General features: G+C 51.9%; 1 protein-coding gene across 1 annotated transcript in view; it reads left to right on the top strand.

The window, feature by feature from the left end:
- cdh23 (cadherin-related 23) overlaps positions 1 to 11,894 on the top strand; it is a 62,709-nt gene that overhangs the window by 41,699 nt on the left and 9,116 nt on the right. The window contains exons 17-20 of the mRNA XM_056436190.1: positions 4,240 to 4,409; positions 5,134 to 5,271; positions 6,401 to 6,520; positions 6,673 to 6,706. Of these exons, the coding sequence (XP_056292165.1) occupies positions 4,240 to 4,409; positions 5,134 to 5,271; positions 6,401 to 6,520; positions 6,673 to 6,706 (462 nt within the window). The remainder of the gene's footprint in view (positions 1 to 4,239; positions 4,410 to 5,133; positions 5,272 to 6,400; positions 6,521 to 6,672; positions 6,707 to 11,894) is intronic.

Raw genomic sequence — 11,894 nt, 5'->3', positions numbered from 1 at the left:
GGCCTTAGCAGGTAGACCAGCCAGGAGGGAGTTGCAGTAGTCGCGTGAAATGACCAGAGCCTGGATCAGAACCTGCCGCCTTCTGAGTAAGAAGAGGACGTATTCTCCTGATGTTGTGCAGCATGTACCTACAGGAAGCGTCGTCAGCGATGTTGGCCGTCAGGAGAGTTGACTGTCGAGTGTCACCCGAGGTTCCTGGCAGTCCGGGTAGGGGCCAACACAGAGCTGTTGAAGGTGATAGTCAGGTCGTGGGTGGGGAGCCTTTCCTGGAAGGAATAGTAGCTCAGTCTTGTCAGGGTTGATCTTCAGGTGGTGAGCAGACATCCACTGAGAGATGTCAGTCAGACAGGCAGAGATTCGTGCCGCCACCCGTGTTTCGGATGGTGGAAACGAGAAGATCAGTTGGGTGTCATCAGCATAGCTATGGTAGGAGAAGCCATGCGACGAATGACAGAGCCGAGAGAATTTGTGTACAGAGAGAAGAGGAGGGACCCAGGACGGAGCCTTGAGGAACCCCAGTAGTGAGAGGACAAGGATCAGACACAGATCCTCTCCAAGTTACCCGGTAGGTGCGGTCTTTAAGGTAGGAAGAGAAAGAGCGAGTGCAGTGCCTGAGATCCCCAGGTCCTGAAGAGAAGAGATCAGGATCTGGTGGTTCACGGTGTCAAATGCTGCAGAAAGGTCGAGAAGGATAAGGACAGAGGAGAGAGGCTGCTCTAGCAGTGTGAAGCTGCTCAGAGACAGCAAGGAGGGCCGACTCTGTCGAGTGGCCGCCTTGAATCCAGACTGGTGAGGTCAAGAAGGTTGTTACTGTGGAGATAGGAGGACACTTGGCTCAAGATAGCTCGCTCCAGAGTTTTGGAGAAAGGAAGAAGAGAGACCGGTCTGTAGTTGCTGACTTCAGACGGGTCGGCGTGGGTTTCTTCAGGAGAGGGTTGACTCTCGCCTCCTTCAGAGAGTTAGAAACAGCCAGTTGAGAGGAGCTGTTAATAAGATGGGTGAGGAAGGTCAGAAGGTCAGGAGCAATAGCCTGGAGAATGGGAGACAGGACGGGGTCAAGGCGCAGGTGGTCGGTCGGGCGGAGGTCACCAAGCTAAGAACTTGATTGGGAGACAAGGGGTGAAAGAGGAAGAGGGGATGAAGAAGTTAGTGTTGGTGAGGTGATAGAAGATGGATTTGTAAAGGAGGAGCGTATGTCGTCTATCTTGTTTGTAAAGTAGTCGACAAAGTGGCTCGACAAAAGGGTGGAAGGAGGAGGACGACAGGCGGGATCAAGGAGGTTGAAAAAGATAGAGAAGAGTTCTTTGGGGTTAGAGAAGGAAGACTGAATTTTGGTCAGGTAGAACGAGCTTTTGGCTGCAGAGATAGAGGAAGAGAAGGAGGAGAGGAGAGATTGATAGAAGAGCAAGTCTTCCGCTTGATTCGATTCGCCATTTTCTTTCCGCGCTACAGGGTGGCTCTCTCGGCGCGCACCGAGTCCGACAACCACGGAGCCGGAGAGGATTTCCGAACCAGTCGTGTCTTAAAAGGACAAAGAGAATCAAGAGATGAAGAGAGGAGAGTGTCTGCGGCAGAGTTAGGATGCATGAGTGAGAAGCAGTCAGTTGAGGGGAGAGCAGATAGGACAGAGGAGGCAAGAGAGGAGGGACAGAGGGTGCGAATGTTGCGGCGTACAGGTGCAGAGTCTGTAGATATGGGTGGGTTGTCAGTACCAGAGAGCGAGAGAGTAAGAGATGAAGAAGTGGTCAGAGACATGGAGAGGAGTCACAGTGAGGTTAGAGGTAGAGCAGTTTCTTGTGAAAATGTAGTCAAGGTGGTAGCCGGCTTTGTGAGTAGGAGGGGAGGGACTGAGTGAGAGGTTAAAGGAAGACAATAAGAGTAAGAGATCACATGACTTCTCTGTCTGGATGTTAAAGTCACCCAGAAGGATGAGCGGGGGGCCGTGTTCCGCGAAGTTCGATAGGAGGACGTCTAGCTCGTTCAAGAAATCTCCCAAAGAACCAGGGGACGGTAGAGAACAACAATGTGAAGTTGGACCGGATGAGTAACGGTCACCGCATGAAACTCAAAAGTCAGTGGGATAAAGAGTGGAAGCGGGTAGGGACAGAAACACCATGTGGGTGAGATGAGTAAACCTGTACCTCCACCCTGACCAGAGGGTCTGGGTGTGTGGCTAAAGGAGAAGGCAGAGGAGAGAGCAGCCGGGGTAGACGTGTTGTCTGCTGTGATCCAGGTCTCAGTGAGAGCCAGGAAGTCAAGCGACTGCTCCACAGCAAAGCCAGAGATGAAGTCGGCCTTGCGGTTGGCTGACTGACAGTTCCAGAGGCCTCCTGTGACCAGGTGCTGGGTGTGAGTAGAACGGGTAGGAAGGATAACAGAGGAGGGTTCCGGTACATGAATGAGCGAGTCCTATAGTAACTACAGTAGAGATACGCTGGGTATGGAAAAGACACACATATTCAAAAAATGGGGAAATACTCAGCCACCCCCGAAGACTCCAACGGAAGACTCCTATGTCTTTGTCCTCCGAGTCTCGACTCCAACGGAAGACTCCTATGTCTTTGTCCTCCGAGTCTCGACTCCAACGGAAGACTCCTATGTCTTTGTCCTCCGAGTCTCGACTCCAACGGAAGACTCCTATGTCTTTGTCCTCCGAGTCTCGACTCCAACGGAAGACTCCTCACCGGACCCCCATGTGACCAATGCCTCAGGTCCTCACTGTACCCCCATGTGACCAATGCCTCGGGTCCTCACCGGACCCCCATGTGACCAATGCCTCGGGTCCTCACCGTACCCCCATGTGACCAATGCCTCAGGTCCTCACCGTACCCCCATGTGACCAATGCCTCAGGTCCTCACTGTACCCCCATGTGACCAATGCCTCAGGTCCTCACCGGACCCCCATGTGACCAATGCCTCAGGTCCTCACTGTACCCACATGTGACCAATGCCTCAGGTCCTCACCGGACCCCCATGTGACCAATGCCTCAGGTCCTCACCGTACCCCCATGTGACCAATGCCTCAGGTCCTCACCGTACCCCCATGTGACCAATGCCTCAGGTCCTCACAGTACCCCCATGTGACCAATGCCTCAGGTCCTCACTGGACCCCCATGTGACCAATGCCTCAGGTCCTCACTGTACCCCCATGTGACCAATGCCTCAGGTCCTCACTGGACCCCCATGTGACCAATACCTCAGGTCCTCACTGGACCCCCATGTGACCAATGCCTCAGGTCCTCACTGTACCCCCATGTGACCAATGCCTCAGGTCCTCACTGGACCCCATGTGACCAATGCCTCAGGTCCTCACTGGACCCCATGTGACCAATGCCTCAGGTCCTCACTGTACCTCCATGTGACCAATGCCTCAGGTCCTCACCGTACCCCCATGTGACCAATGCCTCAGGTCCTCACCGTACCCCCATGTGACCAATGCCTCAGGTCCTCACCGTACCCCCATGTGACCAATGCCTCAGGTCCTCACTGGACCCCCATGTGACCAATGCCTCAGGTCCTCACCGTACCCCCATGTGACCAACGCCTCAGGTCCTCACTGTACCCCCATGTGACCAATGCCTCAGGTCCTCACCGTACCCCCATGTGACCAATGCCTCAGGTCCTCACCGTACCCCCATGTGACCAATGCCTCAGGTCCTCACCGTACCCCCATGTGACCAATGCCTCAGGTCCTCACTGTACCCCCATGTGACCAATGCCTCAGGTCCTCACCGGACCCCCATGTGACCAATGCCTCAGGTCCTCACTGTACCCCCATGTGACCAATGCCTCAGGTCCTCACTGGACCCCCATGTGACCAATGCCTCAGGTCCTCACTGGACCCCCATGTGACCAATGCCACAGGTCCTCACCGGACCCCCATGTGACCAATGCCTCAGGTCCTCACCGTACCCCCATGTGACCAATGCCTCAGGTCCTCACTGTACCCCCATGTGACCAATGCCTCAGGTCCTCACCGGACCCCCATGTGACCAATGCCTCAGGTCCTCACTGTACCTATGGGTGACCAATGCCACAGGTCCTCACCGGACCCCCATGTGACCAATGCCTCAGGTCCTCACCGTACCCCCATGTGACCAACGCCTCAGGTCCTCACTGTACCCCCATGTGACCAATGCCTCAGGTCCTCACCGGACCCCCATGTGACCAATGCCTCAGGTCCTCACCGGACCCCCATGTGTGGCTCAGGTCCTCACAGTACCCCCATGTGTGTCTCAGGTAAGATCGTAGCCAACCAGACGGTGGACTTCGAGCAGGTGCAGTGGCTGAACTTCACGATCCGGGCCCAGGACTACGGGAGTCCTCCCAGAATAGCTGAGCTGCCAGTTTATCTGCAGATAGTGGACGTAAATGACAACAACCCCGTGTTCCTGCAACCCTCATACCAGGTACTGAACCCATAAGGTGCTGAACCCATAAAGTACCCATAAGGTGCTGAACCCATAAGGTACTGAACCCATAAAGTACCCATAAGGTGCTGAACCCATAAGGTACTGAACCCATAAAGTACCCATAAGGTGCTGAACCCATAAGGTACCCAACCCATAAAGATAAGATAAGACATATACTTTTATTAATCCCCAAGGGGAAATTAGTTCTCTGCATTTAACCCATCCTTAGTTATTAAGGAGCAGTGGGCTGCAGTGATGCGCCCGGGAAGCAACTGGGGGTTCAGTGCCTTGCTCAAGGACACTTCGACTTGCAACAACTAATGGGGAGAGCCGGGATCGAACCGACAACCTTGGGGTTGCAGGACGACCCCCTGACCCCACTGAGCTACAGCCGCCCTAAAGTACCCATAAGGTGCTGAACAATAAGAAACACTCTGCATCCACCAGCACCAAGGAGTGCTTTTAACACATTTCAAAAGGAAGTATCCACATTGTATTTTTAAGTTTCTACTTTACCTGTTATTTACATGTTATTTTGAACCACAGCTCACATCTTACAGGTGTAATACCACCGATGACCACATGGAGGCTGATCAGTTGCTCACACCTGTCCAGTTCATATGACACTCTGGATCTACTTGTTTTATTATTTCTGACCCTTTGTTCATGTGACATTCACTGACATGTCGTTCATTTGAGTTGCGTGTCTCCCTGTGTGCAGGAGCCCGTGTTCGAGAACGTGGACCTGGGCACCACCATCGTCCGGGTCAAGGCCACCGACGCCGACTCGGGCCTCTTCGCGGTCCTGGAGTACAGCCTGGTGGACGGGGAGGGCAAGTTTGGCATCAAGCCATCCACTGTGAGTTCACCTGGACCCCCTCAGAGGGGTCCCCCAGACCCTCACCCTGTAGACCAGAACCAGGTGGACCCCCTGACCCTCACCCTGTAGACCAGAGCCAGGTGGACCCCCTGACCCTCACCCTGTAGACCAGAACCAGGTGGACCCCCTGACCCTCACCCTGTAGACCAGAGCCAGGTGGACCCCCTGACCCTCACCCTGTAGACCAGAACCAGGTGGTGCCTCTGACCCTCAGCCTGTAGACCAGAGCCAGGTGGACCCCCTGACCCTCAGCCTGTAGACCAGAGCCAGGTGGACCCCCTGACCCTCACCCTGTAGACCAGAACCAGGTGGACCCCCTGACCCTCAGCCTGTAGACCAGAGCCAGGTGGACCCCCTGACCCTCAGCCTGTAGACCAGAGCCAGGTGGACCCCCTGACCCTCACCCTGTAGACCAGAGCCAGGTGGACCCCCTGACCCTCACCCTGTAGACCAGAGCCAGGTGGACCCCCTGACCCTCAGCCTGTAGACCAGAACCAGGTGGACCCCCTGACCCTCAGCCTGTAGACCAGAGCCAGGTGGACCCCCTGACCCTCAGCCTGTAGACCAGAGCCAGGTGGACCCCCTGACCCTCACCCTGTAGACCAGAGCCAGGTGGACCCCCTGACCCTCACCCTGTAGACCAGAGCCAGGTGGACCCCTGACCCTCAGCCTGTAGACCAGAGCCAGGTGGACCCCCTGACCCTCACCCTGTAGACCAGAGCCAGGTGGACCCCCTGACCCTCAGCCTGTAGACCAGAGCCAGGTGGACCCCCTGACCCTCAGCCTGTAGACCAGAGCCAGGTGGACCCCCTGACCCTCATCCTGTAGACCAGAGCCAGGTGGACCCCCTGACCCTCAGCCTGTAGACCAGAGCCAGGTGGACCCCCTGACCCTCACCCTGTAGACCAGAGCCAGGTGGACCCCCTGACCCTCATCCTGTAGACCAGAGCCAGGTGGACCCCCTGACCCTCACCCTGTAGACCAGAGCCAGGTGGACCCCCTGACCCTCACCCTGTAGACCAGAGCCAGGTGGACCCCCTGAAGGCAGTGACCTTTATGTTTGACCTCCAGGAGCCTCCTTCCTAATCCCTCCTCTCCTCTTTGCCAGGGAGAGATCTACATCCTGTCTCCTCTGGACCGGGAGACCAAGGACCACTACACGCTCACCGCTGTGGCCCGAGACAACCCCGGAGGGAGCTCCAACAACCGGCGGGAGGACTCCATCCAGGTAGAGACCTAGAACATGGCACCTAGAACATGGCACCTAGAACATGGCACCTAGAACATGGCGCCTAGAACATGGCACCTAGAACATGGCACCTAGAAGATGGCATCTAGATCATGGCGCCTAGAACATGGCATCTAGAATATGGCGCCTAGAACATGGCAACTAGAACATGGCGCCTAGAACACGGCAACTAGAAGATGGCACCTAGAACATGGCAACTAGAACATGGCACCTAGAACATGGCGCCTAGAACATGGCAACTAGAACATGGCAACTAGAACATGGCACCTAGAAGATGGAATCTAGAACATGGCAACTAGAACATGGCAACTAGAAGATGGCACCTAGAACATGGCAACTAGAACATGGCACCTAGAACATGGCAACTAGAAGATGGCAACTAGAACATGGCACCTAGAACATGACACCTAGAACATGGCACATAGAACATGGCAACTAGAAGATGGCAACTAGAACATGGCACCTAGAACATGGCAACTGGAAGATGGCAACTAGAACATGGCACCTAGAACATGGCAACTAGAACATGGCACCTAGAACATGGCACCTAGAAGATGGCAACTAGAACATGGCAACTAGAAGATGGCAACTAGAACATGGCACCTAGAACATGGCAACTAGAAGATGGCGCCTAGAACATGGCACCTAGAACATGGCATCTAGAAGATGGCAACTAGAACATGGCACCTAGAACATGGCAGCTAGAACATGGCAACTAGAACATGGCACCTAGAAGATGGCACCTAGAACATGGCAACTAGAACATGGCACCTAGAAGATGGAACCTAGAACATGGCAACTAGAACATGGCAACTAGAACATGGCAACTAGAAGATGGCAACTAGAACATGGCACCTAGAACATGGCAACTAGAACATGGCACCTAGAACATGGCACCTAGAACATGGCAACTAGAAGATGGCACCTAGAACATGGCATCTAGAACATGGCGCCTAGAACATGGCGCCTAGAACATGGCACCTAGAATATGGCGCCTAGAACATGGCAACTAGAACATGGCACCTAGAACATGGCAACTAGAACATGGCAACTAGAACATGGCACCTAGAAGATGGAATCTAGAACATGGCAACTAGAACATTGCAACTAGAAGATGGCACCTAGAACATGGCAACTAGAAGATGGCACCTAGAACATGGCAACTAGAACATGGCACCTAGAACATGGCAACTAGAACATGGCACCTAGAACATGGCACCTAGAACATGGCAACTAGAAGATGGCAACTACAACATGGCAACTAGAAGATGGCAACTAGAACATGGCAACTAGAAGATGGCAACTAGAACATGGCAACTAGAACATGGCACCTAGAACATGGCAACTAGAACATGGCACCTAGAACATGGCAACTAGAAGATGGCAACTAGAACATGGCACCTAGAACATGGCAACTAGAAGATGGCAACTAGAACATGGCACCTAGAACATGGCAACTAGAAGATGGCAACTAGAACATGGCACCTAGAACATGGCAACTAGAACATGGCACCTAGAACACGGCAACTAGAACATGGCACCTAGAAGATGGCAACTAGAACATGGCAACTAGAAGATGGCAACTAGAACATGGCACCTAGAACATGGCACCTAGAACATGGCAACTAGAACATGGCACCTAGAACATGGCAACTAGAAGATGGCAACTAGAACATGGCACCTAGAAGATGGCAACTAGAACATGGCACCTAGAACATGGCAACTAGAACACGGCACCTAGAACACGGCACCTAGAACATGGCAACTAGAAGATGGCAACTAGAACATGGCACCTAGAACACGGCACCTAGAACACGGCACCTAGAACATGGCAACTAGAACATGGCACCTAGAACATGGCAACTAGAAGATGGCAACCAGAAGATGGCACCTAGAACACGGCACCTAGAAGATGGCAACTAGAACATGGCAACTAGAACATGGCGCCTAGAACATGGCACCTAGAACATGGCAACTAGAACACGGCACCTAGAAGATGGCAACTAGAAGATGGCACCTAGAACATGGCATCTAGAACATGGCGCCTAGAACATGGCGCCTAGAGCATGGCACCTAGAACATGGCACCTAGAACATGGTGCCTAGAACATGGCACCTAGAACATGGCAACTAGAAGATGGCACCTAGAAGATGGCAACTAGAACATGGCACCTAGAAGATGGCACCTAGAACATGGCAACTAGAACATGGCACCTAGAAGATGGAACCTAGAACATGGTGCCTAGAACATGGCAACTAGAACATGGTGCCTAGAAGATGGCAACTAGAACATGGTGCCTAGAACATGGCAACTAGAACATGGCAACTAGAACATGGCACCTAGAAGATGGAACCTAGAACATGGTGCCTAGAACATGGCAACTAGAAGATGGCAACTAGAACATGGCAACTAGAACATGGCACCTAGAACATGGCAACTAGAACATGGCACCTAGAACATGGCACCTAGAACATGGCAACTAGAACATGGCGCCTAGAACACGGCAACTAGAAGATGGCACCTAGAACATGGCAACTAGAACATGGCACCTAGAACATGGCGCCTAGAACATGGCAACTAGAACATGGCAACTAGAACATGGCACCTAGAAGATGGAACCTAGAACATGGCAACTAGAACATGGCAACTAGAAGATGGTACCTAGAACATGGCAACTAGAAGATGGCACCTAGAACATGGCAACTAGAACATGGCACCTAGAACATGGCAACTAGAAGATGGCAACTAGAACATGGCACCTAGAACATGGCACCTAGAACATGGCAACTAGAAGATGGCAACTAGAACATGGCAACTAGAAGATGGCACCTAGAACATGGCAACTAGAAGATGGCAACTAGAACATGGCAACTAGAACATGGCACCTAGAACATGGCAACTAGAACATGGCACCTAGAACATGGCAACTAGAAGATGGCAACTAGAACATTGCACCTAGAACATGGCAACTAGAAGATGGCAACTAGAACATGGCACCTAGAACATGGCAACTAGAAGATGGCAACTAGAACATGGCACCTAGAACATGGCAACTAGAACATGGCACCTAGAACACGGCAACTAGAACATGGCACCTAGAAGATGGCAACTAGAACATGGCAACTAGAAGATGGCAACTAGAACATGGTGCCTAGAACATGGCAACTAGAACATGGCAACTAGAACATGGCACCTAGAAGATGGAACCTAGAACATGGTGCCTAGAACATGGCAACTAGAAGATGGCAACTAGAACATGGCAACTAGAACATGGCACCTAGAACATGGCAACTAGAACATGGCACCTAGAACATGGCACCTAGAACATGGCAACTAGAACATGGCGCCTAGAACACGGCAACTAGAAGATGGCACCTAGAACATGGCAACTAGAACATGGCACCTAGAACATGGCACCTAGAACATGGCAACTAGAACATGGCAACTAGAACATGGCACCTAGAAGATGGAACCTAGAACATGGCAACTAGAACATGGCAACTAGAAGATGGTACCTAGAACATGGCAACTAGAAGATGGCACCTAGAACATGGCAACTAGAACATGGCACCTAGAACATGGCAACTAGAAGATGGCAACTAGAACATGGCACCTAGAACATGGCACCTAGAACATGGCAACTAGAAGATGGCAACTAGAACATGGCAACTAGAAGATGGCACCTAGAACATGGCAACTAGAAGATGGCAACTAGAACATGGCAACTAGAACATGGCACCTAGAACATGGCAACTAGAACATGGCACCTAGAACATGGCACCTAGAAGATGGCAACTAGAACATGGCAACTAGAAGATGGCAACTAGAACATGGCACCTAGAACACGGCAACTAGAACATGGCAACTAGAACATGGCACCTAGAAGATGGCAACTAGAACATGGCAACTAGAACATGGCAGCTAGAACATGGCACCTAGAAGATGGCAGCTAGAACATGGCAACTAGAACATGGCAGCTAGAACATGGCACCTAGAACATGGCACCTAGAACATGGCAACTAGAACATGGCAACTAGAACATGGCACCTAGAAGATGGCAACTAGAACATGGCAACTAGAAGATGGCAACTAGAACATGGCAACTAGAACACGGCACCTAGAACATGGCAACTAGAAGATGGCAACTAGAACATGGCAACTAGAAGATGGCAACCAGAAGATGGCACCTAGAAGATGGCACCTAGAACATGGCACCTAGAAGATGGCAACTAGAACATGGCAACTAGAAGATGGCACCTAGAACATGGCACCTAGAGATGGCAACTAGAACATGGCAACTAGAGATGGCAACCAGAACACGGCACCTAGAAGATGGCACCTAGAACATGGCACCTAGAAGATGGCAACTAGAACATGGCAACTAGAAGATGGCAACTAGAACATGGCACCTAGAACATGGCAACTAGAACATGGCACCTAGAACATGGCACCTAGAACATGGCAACTGGAAGATGGCAACTATAACATGGCACCTAGAACACGGCACCTAGAAGATGGCAACTAGAACATGGCACCTAGAAGATGGCAACTAGAACATGGCAACTAGAAGATGGCAACTATAACATGGCAACTATAACATGGCACCTAGAACACGGCACCTAGAACATGGCACCTAGAAGATGGCAACTAGAACATGGCACCTAGAACATCGCAACTAGAACATGGCACCTAGAACACGGCAACTAGAAGATGGCAACTAGAAGATGGCACCTAGAACACGGCACCTAGAACATGGCACCTAGAAGATGGCACCTAGAACACGGCACCTAGAACATGGCACCTAGAAGATGGCACCTAGAACACGGCACCTAGAACATGGCACCTAGAACATGGCAACTAGAAGATGGCAACTAGAACACGGCACCTAGAACATGGCACCTAGAACATGGCAACTAGAAGATGGCAACTAGAACATGGCACCTAGTACATGGCAACTAGAACACGGCACCTAGAACATCGCAACTAGAACATGGCACCTAGAACACGGCAACTAGAAGATGGCAACTAGAAGATGGCACCTAGAACACGGCACCTAGAACACGGCACCTAGAACATGGCACCTAGAAGATGGCACCTAGAACACGGCACCTAGAACATGGCACCTAGAACACGGCACCTAGAACATGGCACCTAGAACATGGCAACTAGAAGATGGCAACTAGAACATGGCACCTAGAAGACGGCACCTAGAACATGGCAACTAGAAGATGGCAACTAGAACATGGCACCTAGAAGATGGCAACTAGAACACGGCACCTAGAAGATGGCACCTAGAACACGGCACCTAGAACATGGCAACTAGAAGATGGCAACTAGAACATGGCACCTAGAA

The sequence above is a fragment of the Pseudoliparis swirei genome, chromosome 17 (assembly GCF_029220125.1).
Source record: "Pseudoliparis swirei isolate HS2019 ecotype Mariana Trench chromosome 17, NWPU_hadal_v1, whole genome shotgun sequence".
NCBI classification, from domain to species: Eukaryota; Metazoa; Chordata; class Actinopteri; order Perciformes; family Liparidae; genus Pseudoliparis; species Pseudoliparis swirei.
This window is presented reverse-complemented; position numbering and strand designations above follow the sequence as displayed.